The sequence below is a fragment of the Microtus oregoni genome, unplaced genomic scaffold, assembly GCF_018167655.1.
Source record: "Microtus oregoni isolate MIOR12 unplaced genomic scaffold, Mior012 000007F_ref0000211, whole genome shotgun sequence".
Classification (NCBI taxonomy): domain Eukaryota; kingdom Metazoa; phylum Chordata; class Mammalia; order Rodentia; family Cricetidae; genus Microtus; species Microtus oregoni.
In genome coordinates this window covers 13,079,433-13,097,020 of record NW_024543066.1, presented here as the reverse complement: position 1 = coordinate 13,097,020, position 17,588 = coordinate 13,079,433, and the positions used below count along the sequence as shown (strand labels likewise).

The 17,588-nt window shown below is 43.7% G+C and overlaps 1 protein-coding gene across 2 annotated transcripts in view; it reads right to left on the bottom strand.

Moving 5' to 3' along the window:
• Mcu (mitochondrial calcium uniporter) overlaps window positions 1-17,588 on the bottom strand; it is a 160,480-nt gene that overhangs the window by 7,827 nt on the left and 135,065 nt on the right. For both annotated transcript variants that reach the window (XM_041656291.1, XM_041656292.1), the window contains exons 3-5: window positions 11,425-11,595; window positions 10,389-10,493; window positions 1,146-1,306 (exon numbers count right to left, since the gene is read on the bottom strand). In XM_041656291.1, coding sequence (XP_041512225.1) covers window positions 1,146-1,306; window positions 10,389-10,493; window positions 11,425-11,595 — 437 coding nt within the window. The remainder of the gene's footprint in view (window positions 1-1,145; window positions 1,307-10,388; window positions 10,494-11,424; window positions 11,596-17,588) is intronic.

Below are 17,588 nucleotides of genomic sequence, written 5' to 3'. Positions count from 1 at the left end.
GTCACGAGTCACACAAGAATGATTTGGTCAGTGAGGAATTGCATATATGATGGGCTCCCACAGGACAGTGTGGTATCCACACGCTTGTGGCAATGCTGTTGTAAGCAAGCCCACTGTACTGTTAGCACCGGTATGATTCTCGAAGGCAACGAACACTGGGCAACGTATTCTAAGCTATTCCTTCTACCGTTATGTTAGAGACGGTTACACCAGGCTCATATATGTGGGGCCAACACATCTCTGACTACATCAAGAGGCCACGCTGAGTAAAGACCTAGCTCATCTAGGTCTACGCACATACACTCTGTGAGGGGTCTCACAATGAAGTCCCTTAGAGAGTTCTCAGAACGCATCCCCATCACGAAGTGAACAATGACTGCACCTGTGATATCATAAAGACTCAGGCTAACATGTTCACTGTAAAGTATTCTAAAATGTGAATAAAGGAGAAAAGTCAGTCATGGGCCTACAGCTGCATGAGGTTATTATAATCCTTCTGATTGTTCTTTGTGTGTAGTATAAATGTGCACATGAATATGAATAATGGTATATGAATAATACATTAAAACGTGGGTCATAATGGTCAGTGAGATGGCTCAGTGGGCAAGGGTGCTTGCTAGCAAGGCTGATAACCTGAGTTCAATCCCTGGGACCCACACTGTAGGAGAAAACTAACTCCTGCACATTGTTCTCTGCTCTCCAAATGCGCTCACTGTGGCATTTGCATGCCCACAAAGTCATACATAAATAAATGAATGCAATCAAAAAAACACTGGAACCTATCAACACTGTTTTTAGGATTTATTTTCCATCGCAGTGATATTTTCTATAGTGAATTAAGTTTACACACTAGTGTTCCATACACTCCCCATTCATAACCTGACCTCCAATACATTTAGAAGCTCTCCTGGTCAGCAGTTACTCTGTCTTTGGACCTCTGGGCTCTTGGTCTATTACCAAGGCTCCAGACAATCCCCTTATAAATCCTCTTTTGGCTGATTGGAACGTTTGGATGGTTCAGACCAATAAGCTAATGGACCAATTTGGTAAGAGGACTCAAGTATTTCAAAGTGAGACACAGAAGTCCATGTCATCAGGGGGGATGACACACAGGAGATCGACGGGGAAGTCTGAGGGGCTCTCACCTTCTCCAGGGGGGCCAGCTGCTGCTTAAGGTTCTCTAACCTCTCCACGAGCTCCCGCTCCTTGTTGAGCTGATGCTGCTCGATGCACAGCGTGGTGTAGAGCTGCTGGACCAGCGTCTTCACATCATTCAGGGTTTCTGCATTTTCATGGCTTAGGAGGTCTGAAAGAAAGAGGTTCACAACTGCGGTCGGGAGATACTGTATGAGAGAATAAAACAATTACCTTAAAATAAATAAATAAGATAACAATTGAACATCCCAGCCAGGAGATGGCTCAGTGGGTGAAGGCGCCTGCCGCCAAGCCTGATGATCGGAGTTCGGTTCCAGTGAACAACATGGTAGAAGGAGAGAACTGACTCTCACAAGTTGTCCTCCGACTTTCCTATGTGTGCAAGTGTGCACATGTGCACACACTCAAAGTCCATGCATGTGCATGCCTACATAAATAAATAAAATGTAATAAAAATTGAACACCTTAAATGAAGAAGTGCTATTCCAAGATCTACGAGACAATGAAAAGCCATGAGGCAGGCCCATCCATTATGGGAGTCCCTCAGCATTAAACTGAACAACAGTTTTTAAAATATCAACCTATCAATCAAGGAAGTAAATTCATATGAGGGCAACTCAAAAACTTTGAAATCAATATCCATTATTATATTTTTAGAAGTCCAAGTACTCTGAATACAGCCATGGCCAAGGGAAATGGGGAGGGGAATCCCCAGTGGTTAGGGTGTGGCTAAGGAGCTAGTCTAGCATACCAGGCCCTGGGCCTGAATCCCCAGACCTACAAAAACAGTCATACCAACAGACAGACAAGGACAAACTTGAGACCCAAGTTCAAAACCAAGTCAGGAGGGTCAGGGTCAGTCTTATTGCAATTCTTTATTAATTCTTTCTTAAAGTCTGTAATTTATCTGTGGCCTTGACATTTTTGTTGACGTTTTTCACAGTTAGACACTTCTAAGGAAAACATATATAGCGTTTCATTTGCAAATGTAAAGGCAACAAAATAAAACCCCACCACACTGTAGTAATCTTAACACTACACGCCTTCCCCAGCACACCAGCCAACTTCTATTCTATCTTCTTTATCAAAGACTGAGAATAGCTGTTTGGGCCCCAGTATCATGCTGTAAAGGGCATAGGGTGATGAAAATGATCAAAAAGGTGAAAGATTAAATTCTCTGAATTGATATTTTTTATATAGGCTGCCGATGTCTCCAAAAATCTAAAATGTATTGAGGTTCTAATAAAAATTCAGCTATATTTCAAGCTATGATCAGTCCTTTCCCAAATCAAAATTTGGTCGCATGAACAATCTTGTTTCCAATATCCTTCAGTATAGTTATCACAAAATTAATCCATATGAGGCAGGGTAGTGGACTGGGAAGAGCTGACGTGGTCAAATGTCCCATATGGAACCTTCCAGAGCTTCAGTAGATGTGTATGGGATCAATAGCAACAGAAAGAAGAACGCTATGACTTCTAGAAGTCGTCCATGACAACAGGATCCTCTTGCAATAAGGCTACAAGCTCTCATGGGAATATGGCTTTACCGTACAAGGACACTGGACCCAGAAGCCATTTCTTCTGCAGCCTGTCCAGAACACTGGTGTGACTTGGTGGAACCCACAGCTCCCAACTCCAGGGTCAGGAGATGGGGTAAAATTACTAGGAGGTTTCTCTTTTCAACTCAGTTCTCTTTTGAAAATATACATCCTGAAGTTGATATGGATTTCCCGTGGCTGACAAGATTCTCTCCCAGACAGTAACCTATGCTGTGGTGGTTTGAAGGAGAATGGCCCCATAGGCCACATTTGATGCTTGGTTCCCCAGTTGGTGGAACTGTTTGGGGAGGATTAGGTGTGGCTTTGTTGGAGGAGGTGTGTCCTGAGGGGCGGGCTTTGAGGCTTCAGAGGCCTCCAGCCATCCCCAGGGTGCTCTCTGCCTCCTGCTTTTGGAACAGGATGTGAACTCTCAGCTGCTGCTCCAACGCTATTCCTGCCTACCTGTCTGCTGCCATGCTCCCTGCCATGATGGTCATGGAACCATAAGCCCAAACAAACCCTTCTCTAAGTTGCCTTGGTCATGGTGTTTATCACAGCATTTGGAAATACGGTTGATATTTGTTTTACAAATGAGGAAATTTCCATTAGAAAACCATGTGTTAGTTTAAAAAAGCATAATCTTCAGGTTATGAATTTTACTGTAGAGATTTAATTAATTAGTTAATTGATTAAGATATAGTGGCCTTGAATTCATCTCATGATCCTCCTGCCTCTGCCTCCTGAGCTGGAATCTCAGGCAAGCACCTCTATGCCTGCAAAACTTATTTTTCTATATCAGTCCTCCTCACAGAGGCAGTACATACTTTTTTTCTCTACTAGGTTGATGCTGCAGTTAGAAGGTTCTTTTCCTCACTTCATAGGCATAGAAACACTTCTAAATAATTTTTTAAAACTCCTTTTATTATCTTTAATATTTTTCTTCTTAAAAATTTAACTTCAGGAGTCCCTGGATCATTGGGCTACCGGCGGCCCTGTTTAGTTGCTGAGGAATTCCATCTGGACGGAACCTTCATCTGGCGATGGATGGAGATAGAGACAGAGACCCACACTGGAGTACTGGACTGAGCTCCCAAAGTCCCAATGAGGAACAGAAGGAGGGAGAAGACGAGCAAGGAAGTCAGGACCAAGAGGGGTGCACCCACCCACGGAGACAGTGGGGCTGATCTATTGGGAGCTCACCAAGGCCAGCTGGACTGTGACTGAAAAAGCAGGGGATAAAACCGGACTCTCTGAATATGGCGGACAATGAGGGCTGCTGAGAAGCCAAGGACAATGGCACTGGGTTTTGATCCTACTTCATGTTCTGGCTGTGTGGGAGCCTAGCCAGTTTGGATGTTCACCTTCCTAGACCAGGATGTGGGGGGGAGGACTTTGGACTTTCCACAGGGCAAGGAACCCTGACTGCTCTTCAGACTTGAGAGGGAGGGGGAGAGGAGTGGGGGGAGAGGGAGAGGAGTGGGAGGACAGGGAGAGGAGTGGGGGGGGGGAGGAGTGGGAGGCTGGGAGGAGGCGGAAATTGTTTTTTTCTCAATAAAACAAAAAGAAAGTTAAAAAAAATTTAACTTCAGATAAACACTCCCTCTATCACAACAGTTCAACACGTTTTCCTGACATACATACATCTACATCTTTCATGACATACGTTCAACGCTGCCTGTAAACTGTGGCAAAAGATCAAGACATCACCATGTCCTGCCAGTAAATCATAGAACAGGCAGTGAGGTGGCCAGTGGACTCATTCAAACAAACAGCGCACAAAAGCCACGGAAGAGGAGGATATTCCTTATGAACTGGCATGGTGGGGTCGTCACAGCCTCCTACTGGGTAGGAGAAGCAGTTTAGTCAGGCTTTTATACCTGGTCAGTGTGTGAAATTGTAGTGTTTCCAAGAACATTTCTCTGAGGGAAGTCAGGGCCTCTGAGACAGGGCTAAGCGAGAGAGAAACCTAAGTGGGATTTTGGGAGAAGGAAGAAAAGCCTACGGCATCATGTCTTGAAGGGCGCCGAGGCTGGGAGTAGGCAGATGTGGGATGTCTGCTGTAGCGGCTGCACCTACTCTCTCCCACTGTCGGGCCATCGCTCATCTGTAGCATTTGCTGTTTAGCAGCAAATCCAGGCCCAGAACCGGATGCAGACTTATAAAAATGGTATGTTCAATATGGGAACCACTAGCCACATGCTTCTGTTTATTTTTAACTATTTATATTAAATAGTTAGAGCAAGTAGAAGCATATATATTTATCATCAGTATGTTATTTTGAAATATGTACCAACTGTGAAATGGCTAAATATAGGTATTTATTACTTCACATGCTCTTTTTGTAATGATAATACAAAATCTACTCCTGGTGATAGTGAAGAATACAATATATTGTTAGTGATAGTCACCTTACTTGATCTTATTCAACTCCACTTTTTTTTTTTTTAAATCTTCTGGATAACATTTCTTTCTTTTCTTTTCTTTTTTATTTTGAGACAGGGTTTCTCTGTAGCTTTGGAGCCTGTCCTGGAACTAGCTCTTATAGACCAGGCTGGCCTTGAAGTCACAAAGATCCACCTGCCTCTGCCTCCAAGTGCTGGGATTAAAGGCATGCGCCACCACCGCCAGGCTCTGACTAACATTTCTGCAACTTATCATTGGTTAAATTTAAAATACTCAAAAGATTCAGTTCTCTGGTCAGAGCATTTACTTAGGGCTACTATATTCAACAGGGCAGAAGCATAACACTTTTAATCCCGCAGAAAGATTTTTCTTTCCTGGTACTGGGGATTGAACTCAAAGCCCTGCGCCAGGAAGTTCTATTTAACAACACAAATTTCTCCACCTACAGTAAAGTACTGCACTGCAGGCCTCCACTAATATCTGGATGTCCAGGGATTTCCAGGTTCCCTAACGGTCTACCAGCTATCCCACAGTGCCACAGCTTCAACACTTCTGACTTTTCCCTGATCCCCAAGCTCCCCTTCAGACCTCTTCCTCAGCTCTGGCTATAATTTCTAAAAGTTCTTTCTCCTGCCATGAATATTTTTATGTGTGTATGTGGGTACATGTGTGTACTTGTGTATGTGTGTGTGATGGGGAAGCAGAGACAGGCAAAGACATAGATGTGTGTGTACATGTGCGTGCAGATGCTGGAGGACAACCTTGAGTGGCGAACCTTGATCATCATTCACCTTTGTGACAAGGTCTTTCGCTGGCCTGGAGCTCACCACTGGGGTAGACTAGTTGGTCAGGGAGCCCCCAGGGATCTGCCTGTCTCTGCCTCCCCAGTACTGGGTACGCACCCCCATGTCAGACTCTATACATGTGTTCAGGGAACTGCAAGGCAAGAACTCCATTATTAACTATTGCTCTAGGCTCCTACCATCAATCTTTATAATATTCATGTGGCTCTGCTTCACTGAAACACAACACAAATAGTATGTATGATACATTACTATTTGCCTAAAACATGTGTACACATTTGCTTGTGTGCCTAAAGAGTATCTGAGGAACAGGGATTCGGTGATTGTGTAAAATTATCTTAGACTTTGGGAGCTGAACCTTAGGAATGTATTATCTATTCTAAACAATAATAACAATACACTAACACACTACCACAATGCCTTCTAACAGTGATTTAGAAAGATCCAGAGAATGCTAAGTTGTACGTCTCAGAGAGGGGCCACTCTAGACCTGCCTGAAAGTTATCTTTTGGCTTACGCAATGGTAAAGTCTTGGTGGACTCAGAGCTTACTGTTTGTCAGGTTGCTTTAACAAGAACGATATGGCTCTAATGTCATGGTACAGGTGACAATAACAACCCCAACCGTTGACCCTGAGAAGTCACCGAAGGGGAAAATTTTTCTAATGGCTTAGCAATAGTTCTTTGGGTTAAATCGTGCATGGCTCTCTTACACACAAAATAATAACGGCATGTTTACCAGCATCTCTGTAGACACCATCGATCCCAGAATAATAATGTCAGAGAGATATGCTAATATAATGAGCCATGGAAATCCTTGTCATCCACAAACCTAATGAGACGGTCTTAGCTATCTGAGTCCCTAATGAGGCAGCTGTTACCACTGCTTAGTCTGCCTTCTCGACCTCATTCTTCAAATCGCACCACCAAGAAGCAAGGTCTCTAACTTCCCGTGCACGGCTAAGTGGGAACTGGCTCTAGAAGTGCCAATCAAAATGACTCTCCTTAGCAGGCAAAGCCATATCCTCCAGTAACATGGGGTACATTTTCCTCCTTTCCAAGAACAAGAGAAAGATAATTAGTTATTTTTCATGCTTTTGTGCTCCTTTCTATGTTTCCGTTTCTGTTTGCGACTTAAACGATGAACAGCCATGGCCACTAAAAGGATATGCTGGACCTGGCACCTAGCCTTCCTGTTATGACATGGCCCCTTGTTCCAACCTCAGATGCAGGCTCTCATCTTGCTCTGGCTCAGACACAAGGCTGTCAATACCTCCAGCCTGCTGTATGGCCATACCGGACTAGGCATGAATGAGTCCTTTGTACTCGGGGTCTGGTGTGTATGAACTCATAGTTTATACAACATTCTGAGTATTTTCAGTTCTCACAAGTCACAATATACCACCACACACACACAATTTTTTAAAACTATATATGAAACCAGACACGGTGGTGTACACCTATAGTCCAAACAGTAGGTGGGGAGAGGGTAGGATTGATAATTTGAGGCCAGTCTGGGCTCTATAGTAATACTGACTAAAAATACCAAAAACAAAACAAAAAATTCTTTAAGAATACTGCCGAGTTTACCAAATTCTACCAGTTATCTCCATAGATTTCAGACTCTTGACCCCTGAAACTTCATATTCCAGCGTACTTCCAGAGAACCTGGGCAGGTATTTCAGTTTTGAGACACAGAAAAAGAAAAAAAAGTCAATGTGTATCAAATATAATCCCTCCTATGATCAGTTTCTACTTTAGTTTTCCTGACTTCTCATGAGAGCAGCCTTATTTAAAAACAAAAGCATTTATTTTTGTTTGACAAATGTTGAGAAGCCGTTGGATTGGTCATGGTTTCCAGTCTGTACAGATGTAGACGGAAACCGCTATCTGCTTTGCTGAGGGTCACTTTCCTTCATTAATTCCTTCGTTCTCTTTCTGCTGTTAGACAGGAGACTCTGGCCTCCGAACAATCAAAATGCTCCTGGTTTGAGGTATTTAATTCCTTCAACACAGAATGAGCCTGAGTCACAGCGCCTGCCTTCTCAGAGAACATTTACAGAGAAAAAGAAGAGGCAGAGTCCAGAGGTTCATCACTTCTGGTTTGTTTGGAGCCAGAGAAGGAACGAATAGGATGCTTTAGGGCATCATGAACGAGCTGACCTGGAGATTTTAACCTGAGAGAGTGGAGGTGAGGAAGGAGCAAGAGAAAGCCATACCAGAGGGCAGCTGTATGATGGGAAGGCCAGCGTGGACTAACATATGACAGAGCCAGCTCTTTTCAGGAGTACTTATTTACAGAAATTTATATATGAGCACTATGTCGTGGAGGCCAGAGGGTGTTGGATTCCCCGGAACTAGAGTCATCTGCAGCTCTGAGCTGCCTGATGTGGGTACGGGGAACTGAACCTGGGTCCTCCAGAAGAGCAGCGAGTGTTCTTCACCGATCCTTCTCTCCAGTTCACTAGATCTAATAATAATAATAACAACAACAACAACAGTAATAATAATAATAATTATTATTATTAGAGACAGGATCTCTCTCCAGGAACCCACTCTGTAGACCAGGCTGGCTTTGAACTCAGAGATCTGCCTGCCTCTGCCTCCTGAGGGCTAGGATTAAAGGTTCGCATCACTGCATCTGGCTTAGATCCAATCCCTAAGATCAGGACTAAAAGGAGTGTCGTAGGGGGTTAGTGCGGGGAGTCGTGACTGAGGAAGGGGCATTAGCAGCAAGCAACAGTGAATCTCAGGGCAAAGAGGGAAAACGGTCCACAAAGACAGAAGCTACTCTGGAGCCTGGGATGAAAAGGAAAACCAATAATACCAGAGCATGCATTTTACATATGTGTGTGTATAAAAAATGACCATTAAAATGCTGCCTTGAATACTGATATTTTGGTGCCCTCTTAAAATGCACACCAAAGTTGGGCACCTCCCCTTTTTTCCCCCACACCAAGTAAGAATGTGTATATTGGAAATTCCTAAGGATTCTAGAAGGCCCCAGAACTCAGAATATTTTGATTTTTACAGTGCTGAGAAGGCACTGTGTATTCAGCAGGAACCAGGGCTCTCATTTTGAGAGCTGATCTTCTTCCATGAGAGTGATGTCCAGCAGGGCCTGCCATCTATGGCTTCCAGTCAGCCATGTGATCACAATCAACCAATAACCTACCATATGCAGTACATGCTGCCTGTGTTCTTGTTTTTGATGCTATGTTTTACATATGTGTATCCAATTATGTCTAAAAAATACCCTGCCATGTGTCGTACATGACATTATCAGAACTTTGTAATAAAGCAGGCTTTTTGTGAGACGATTTTGATCAATAATATTTGATTGCTTAAATTCTGGATACACTTAAGATAAACTAAACTAAAACGTAATCTTTGCTGGGTGGTGGTGGTGCACACCTTTAATCCCAGCACTTGGGAGGCAGAAGTAGGTGGATCTTTGAGTTCGAGGCCAGCCTGGTCTATAGAGTGGGTTATAGCTAGGGCTACACAGTGAAACCCTGTCTTGAAAAATCAAAAAGAAACAAAAACAAATAAATAAAAGAAAAAAAAAGAAAGAAAAAGACAATCTTTGGTAAGTCAGGTGTATCAAATACAGTTTATATTTACAACTCCATTGGACTTACTAACCACACTGGAGGCCAAGAAAGATCGGAACAATTGCTTCAGACTGCTGAACTTAAACCGCTAAAGAAACAAAATGACCAATCCCTACCAGTGTTTCACAGAGCAGAGATACCCTTTGTTTAAACATAAAGATTTCCTTCACCTTAGTCTAACATAGAAGAATATGTCCCTGCCATGATGGATGTATTCCTTTGGAACTGTAAGCTAAAAGAAACCCTCTGCAAGGAAAACACACGGCTGATGAGTTGGTTCAGGGGGTGAAGGTGCCTGCTGCTAAGCCCGAGGCCCTGAGTTCAAGCTGAGGGACTTTCACAGTGGAGGGAAAGACCTGACTCCCAAGAGTTGTCCTCTGACCTCCACAAGTGTGTTACGGCACACACACCGACACACACAGACACACACACACACACAGAGACACACAGATGTGCAAACACAGACACACACAGACACACACATATGCTCTCACACACAGACACACAAACACAGATATACACAGACATGCAAACACAGACACACACACAGACAAACACACACAGACACACATACACACAGACACAGACATACACAGACTTGCACACACACACAAATGTGCACACACACAGACACACACACACACACACACTGATACACATGTATAATAATGAAAAAGAATTTGAAGAGCGAAACCCGTGTCAGGAGGAACTCTTGGTAAGCACATTCAGGTATATGAGACAGAATGACAACACAATCCAGGGTCAAGCTGGAAGCCTGGCTTAGTGCCTACCAGGCTCGCTGTGCGAAAAGTGTAAAGACCATGTGTGTTTCTAGGGTTACTCACCTTCCCAAAACCTCACTAAGGCAGCTTACCTCTCTTTGGTGGCCGTACGTGGTATGTTAAGTCGTTAATGACAAGCTTAAAGTCATCGAGGAGGAGAAGGTCTATTCCTGTGGAGGCAGCAACTCGGACGCCATCTGTGAAGAGTTTAAATGGAACCAGTCAGGCACTGCCCACCCCCATCTCAAATAGCTTTAGAGTGCTTTATCCCATTTCTCTGCTAACCTTTGCCTCACAGCCCGGAGGCCTATGCTAAACATAGATCAGCTTGTAGAATGCTCTTTGTGTTTAGGCTGGCTCTGATGATTGAACAATCGCTTTCCCCACAGCTGCGGGAACAAGTGAAATAGCTGCTGGTCATGGACCCACGGGGCTCAGCTGGACTCTGGAGTCGACTGCGGAGCAGTGTGGACCTTTACACCGGGAGCCGGGAGGAAGAGGCTCAGAGCTTTCGACGGCGAGGTACTTGGCAGCCCAGCCACCCGCAAGCTGCTAATTCATTCGGTAGGGAAGGATGTGATGGGAGCAAGTGTACCAAATGGGTCTGCCAAGCATGTTACTAAAGGGTTTGGAGTGTTTACGGCACAGAAGTTAATACGCCAAGGACAGAAGTTGGCAGCCATCGTAGCAGGTGACTCTCCATCTTTCTGTAGGCTTGAAAGATTTTCTGAGTCAAAATGAAAACAATTCTTTTGGCACTTAAACAGATGCTATATCAAATGAGAGTCTTTAGTGTCTTATTGTATATTCTCAAATCACAGACGCTATTTTGGTAAACATTCAAGGTCTCAACTACTGGGAAAACACATTCTGAACCCACAGTTATGACAAGAGGCTCAGGAACATGAAATGTGATTGCCTGCTTGTCCTTGTGATGGCATCGATGTGAGCTGCATCTGAATGAGACTCCCTGTGGGCACACATCTGCTGATATTGAGCAGTTATGTCCTGAGGACCACAGGGACAGAAATGGCGCTGTCATGCATACTTGCAGAGCAAAAACTCCCGTGTTTTCTAAAGTTAGACTGAGCAGTTTGGGGTGCGAATTAAAAGTGGAGGCGACTGTACCTGGTGAGTAGATGGCAACCCTGTCAATCCCCCGATCCTCCTCTTGCAGTTGTCGTAGAAACACACCAACAGAGTCGGAGATAGGTTTGAGTGTGAATTGGCAGCGTTCACGCCGAGACGGCAGCCTCACGGATATCACGGGCAACCCATTCTGATAAACCACCGTCACGTCTGAGCGAAAGGACCCATAGACACACAACAGTTAGGCGTTACTGCAAGTCAAAGTTATCATCATTATTCCTATTGTGCTGGGACCACCATTAGCCCGACTTAAAATGCTTTTAGGGTTAGTCTAGGGACAGATTCTTGAGAGATCAGATCAAGGAACTAATTTTTCACGTATGGAAAAATGTAAAAGGAGCCGTCTTCCGAGGGGGCCAAGGAGAGGCTTTTGTGGAACACAACACAGGGAGCTCTTGGGATGGCTGAGTCAAGTCCTGGTCCTATCTGGCAAGGTTTTATTCAGTAGCCAAAGATGAAGACAATTGGGTGACTGGTACAGTCTGTAGGAGGTGTGTCAATCTTGGGACGCAGAGTTTTCGAAAACTCTCCCCAAAATCTACCAATATCTGAGGCTCTTCCTCAGAATGATAAACCAATGCTTAAGGTATAATACAGCTAAACATTCAGTTACACAACACGGTGTGTACTGTGTGGAAATAGAGCCCAGCCCCTTCTGGGTATGTGCACATCCACCTGAGTTCAATCAGAAGTGAAAGCAAGAGAATGTCCCAAGAGCAATGTATGAAGAGGAGCACTGGCAGCCACCAACTGAGGGACTAGCTACACAGTATGGACGGCAGTCCTTATCTCCTTCTTTCTTCTTTTGGCAATTTCAATGCACAAAGCCTTAGTAAAATGAATCTCAGAAAACCTTTCCTAAGAATAATTTTCAGATCTATTTTTAAAGCAAAGTTTTCAGCTCAAACCCTCACATTAGCAGCTAAACATTTACAGATGATGCCAACATGAGGGGCAAACATAGGCTTAGAAGTAAAATCTGGAATCAGATCTTGGCTCGGCATCTTTGGGAATTATGTAACTTCTATGGGCTTAACTTTTTTCCCTCCACACAGACAGTAGGTTCCTAACTCTCGGGTATGTTGTAGGGAAAGAATGAACAAACTGCTCAGAACACTTAACACACTGATCACTAGGTGATAACGAGCTCCCTTCGGGAACCAAAAGGCACCTCCTGTTAGTCTCATAAGCTTTACACCCCTCAAAATCAGATCAGGAGAACCTGTTCCGGACATTCTGAGAGCATCGAACTTTCCAGAGTTGCCACTCACAACCAAGTTCCTCAACTGTCCTAACAGCAAAACCCCAACAATTCTTATTTTCTGTGGACATCGGATGAGTTCTGACGTGCCTCAAGACCGAGAACGTCACGTTTTTCCCTCAGACGCCCTTACCCCACCTGCGGATCGCTCGGAACTTTGCATCTGCTTTTAGAGCCGACTGCATTTGATTCTGTAGTGCATTACCGGGCTGTATGTCTCATAACTCTCCGTATGTGGCGACCTTCCTGTGGCAGGGTTATGAGATTGCCTCCATGCTGTATGCAATTGTAGTTCATTCATTGTATTTAAATTACATTTTTAGGTTAACACGCAAAGTGATGGGTTCATCCTGATAGCTTCATCCTGCCAACTACTATCGGGATACACAGACCCACGGCAGTTTATCTTCCCACCGGCTAATGGAAAGTAGGCTATTTCTGGTCTATCAATAAAGCTTCTGTGATTACTGGTGTAAAGCCTCTGTGTGGAGCATTTCTGTGGGACAGCCCACGGCTATCTGTGGCAGATTCAGCCAACTGCAAATCAGTACTTGGGAAACCTTTGTGCCTATACCAAACAAAATGTACATTATTCGCTAAGTAATATAATGACCATTTACAAAGCATTCATATTGCACTATTATATTACTCGATGCCATCGTTTCCTTTCTGTCTAAAGAACCCCCTTAAATATCACAGCTGCAGAAACGCACTGGCAATGAGTTCTTTCCATTTTTGTACGTCTGAAAAAGTCACCACACCTTGATTTTTGAGAAAGATATTTTTAGTATATAAAAGAAAATCTACTTGACAGGTTTTTCTTTTTCCTCTTGGCACTTTTTGAAGAATTAGCTGAATTGTCTTGTCTTACATGAAATAAGAAGTTTGGGCATGTTGTATCTTTAGTCCTCTATGTGTGATACATCTGCATTCCTGTGTGCTTTTCACACGTCCTGTTTAGCGTGGGTTTCAATGGCTGGATCATGACACGCCTTGTTTTCCTTTATGATTATTCTATGTGGAAATGGCTCAATATCTTAGATGCATGTATTCACAGCACTCAGCAAACTCGGCAAACATCTGTTATTTCATCTTTCTGTCTTCCACCCCTCCCCCTGAAAGTCTGTGTTCAAGCACATGATACTGTCTCAAAACCTACTGAACCCTTCTTCATGTATTTTAGGTTTCTGTGTCCTCTCAGCTCCTGGGTCAGTTTAAATGCCATCTATTTCAGCACCATAGATCTTTTCTTCTGCTACATCTGTCTTCTCGTTAATTCCGTCTGTATTTTTTGATTTTGTATTTTTTGGTTTTTTTTCTGTATTTTCTTTTTCCTTCTGTATTCTGTTTTTAAATTTCAGGTATAAAAAAACTTTAGACATTCATTTGAATTTTTTTAACAGCTTCACTCCTCTTCGTGTTACACAGTTTTCCTTCTCCTCCTCAGTGGAAGGACTACAGTTACAACAGCCGTTTGAGCACTCTTGGCTCCTGACTTCTCTGTCATTTCTGGGTCTCCGGGCAGAGTTGGGAGATGTTTTCCTGCTGCTCCACGTCTAGCTAATTTTGCTCACTGGTTATATATTCTCAATTTTGTATTGATGAGCACTGTATTTTAAGCATAAGTAAAATTACTTATGTAATAATTTTATGCTTTCAAGACTAACTCTTTTAAGACAGAGACAGAGAATCCTTTACTGTGGGGCTACTTTCTAGGTGATCTTTCTAGAAATCTCTGTCCATGGATGTGATGATGTCCTTTATTCTGGCCAGAGGAAGAGAAAATGATGTCTAGTCTTATCTGGACACTGAGATTCATTCATTTTATATTTCCTGATAAAAATAATTTCTGAGAAATTTTTTTCTAGTTCTCATTAGACTTTAGCCAGGCCCATGGGAACCTGTGTAAATTTCAGGAGGCCTTTCTTCATAGCCCCTTCCTCAGGATCACTGTCCCACAATCCCCTGGTCTGTTCTTCATTCAGCTGGCCCACCTGGACCTGGCTCTTGGCAGCGCTGCTCTCAGTACCACTGTCACACAATCCCAGCTGCCTAGCCAGGCTTGTTCAGCCACCCTGGTCTGCTCCTTCATTTCAGCTGGGCCTGGGCCTGGCTGCCCCTCCCGTGCTACACAGCCTAGAAGCTGCCTCCTGCTGAGAGACTAAGACAATGACTGTAGCCATTTGTTTCCCTTGAGCTGGGATTACAGGGTCATGCAGCTCCCTATCCAGATTTCTGAAAACTGTTGTCACAGGAAGGTTATGTGTGTTGCCAACTGTTGATAGCAGGGCAGACATTCCCATCATAGTTCACCAACACCGATCCATGATTTGAAATTTGACACAGAAAAGAAATTGAGTATACACTCAAAGGGAACAGGCCAACAACTTAACACACAGCACAGATTTGCAACATTGAAATGTATCAAATATGAAAAGGTTATTATTTTCCTTTCCAAAAAGAATCCTTCCCCAGCCTTCAGAGCCTCTGATACATAAGCAGGCCTGTCTCTTCTACAGATAGCAATGATGGCATCAGAGTAAATTAAGTGATTAACTTATTCATTTGGCATCCTTACTGCAATTATCTTCTTTCTGTTATACAAAAGACCAGCTAACTACAGATCTCTGAAGGAGGCAGAAGGGAACTTAAATAAAAGATAGAATTCTTCGAGCATCATTCAGCTAACACTTGGAACATTTCATTAAAACACTCCGTGCCTAGAGGTTACTGTCTTTAAAACAATGGAGACAAAGTCAATGGAGAGAAGGAAGATCCTCTGCAGCTAGTTCAACGTCTTCCTTGAAAGAGTATGCAGCCCCTTGAAGGAATAAAATAGAAAAGCTTCCGGCAACTCTGCATGGAATACACAAACCTTCATTATAAATACTGCTTTGAAAAGAATCCCCAGGTCTCCCTCTTTCCCACAGGCTGGATTACAATGTAAATGTTAGATGTCTCGGTTAGCAACCTAGAAGGACAATTACCAGTTTGTCAGGTTTAACAATAGGCCAAGAAAAGCCTGCTGGAAGAGAACCATCACCAGGGGCTTTTGCAAGGAGGCCTCAGCACCAACTGCTCTCCAGAAACACGCTTTTAAAGTGGCCTTGGCTCTGACTTCATATTACTAAAGTAAGAATGGGCAAGCATGTTCACCAAGAGTGTTGCTTCAAAGAGACTCAGAAGTCACAGGGCTGCCACCAGAAACACTGAGAGCCAGGCAGGATGTGATGAGAGCTTGAAGCATAAAGCAGAGCATACGAAATTATGGAGGCTAAGAAGGGCAGGACAGGAGCTCTGAACATTGGGGCTGCGTAAATTGTGAGCAAAGTAACACCTGTGGGCTAGGGTGGGGTAGGGAAGGGAGGTCTGTGGTAAAACACACGTGCTATTATTTGGTCAAATGTTTAAACCCCAAATGCTTGTAAAACACCACGCCCTCACTAGACAGACTGGTGGTACCCAGGACTTTCAAGGTGGAGAGAGAGGAATGAATTCAGTCAGCAAGTTCCAGGTCAGGATGGTTATCAGAGATCTTGACTCGAAAAAGCAACCAACCAACCAATCAACCAACCAACAAACCAGCCAGGCCATCAGAACCAACCCAATACGTAATTTTACACAGCTTGGTTATTGTTCAAAAGAAGGTAAAAATCTCTCTAAGCTGGGTGGTGGTGGTGGCACATGCCTTTAATCCCAGCACTTGGGAGGCAGAGGCAGGTGGATCTCTGTGAGTTCGAGACCAGCCTGGTCTACAAGAGCTAGTTCCAGGACAGGCTCCAAAGCAACATAGAGAAACCCTGTATCCAAAAACAAAAACAAACAAAAAACAAAACCACTTCTCTGTAGAACAAATGCTATGTCATGAACAAGACTGTGCCTCGAGGGCTCCTTGTGGAGGGAACAGAGGACAAAGCAGTGCCTTGTAAAGTCCTGAGACTGAACTTCATGTGACAGATGATTTCTGTGGCTAATGACCTCTCCACACACCGCCCACTTTTGATGATGTTCCACACCACAAAAGTGAGACATGATTATATGGTTTAATACCGGGAAGCCAGAGAATCATGTATTCTTCTTCAACAACCTTTTTCTTCTATGCTTACTGTTGTAATTTAAAAAGCAGTGTGTGAGAGAAAGATGCCATGCCATAGGGCGCACACGGAGGGCTTTTTTATTGAGGGAAAGTGAATGGAAAAAGGGGAGCGAGGAGACTCGCCTGTGGCAAAAGAGAAAAGAAGAGAAAGAAAGAGAGAGAGAGACGGACAGAAAGAAAGAGAAAGAGATGGGAGATCCACCTTTTAAAAGGGAACGCAGTGAAGGTGTACAGGAGGTGTTCTTAGTGGCTGCAGCTGGGGACAAATCTGTCAGGACCCCAAGGGCAGGCCAGTAGAGATGTCTGAATACTTAGAGTTATGAAAATTAATTCTAACAAGATCAGATAATACTCCTGGATCAAATGCAAATCTGGTTCTCACTGTCCAACTAATTCATTTCTTCAGCTCTCCTCCCTGAGCCTTCTGAGTGCCAGGATTACAGATGTGCACTAAGATGTCTGGCTCGGCAGTCATTTCTCTTAGATCACATATGGTGCTGGGCTACTAAAACTAACAGAGATTTCAGCTCTCGGTTTGCTTATTTTAGCAGCATTCAGTGGTGTAATTATTTCATTTGGTGAAAACATTTTTGCCTTTAGCTTTGATGGCGCTGCATTTCCTGTCTTTTTGTTTTTATCTTTTTGTGTTCTTTTTTGTTTTGTTTTCTCTTTAGTTTGTCAAGACAGGGTTTCCCAGTCGCTATGGAGCCAGTCCTGGAAGACTGGCCGGGAATTCACAGAGATCCCAGAGAGTGCTGGGATTTAAGGAGTGCACCCCTATGCAGG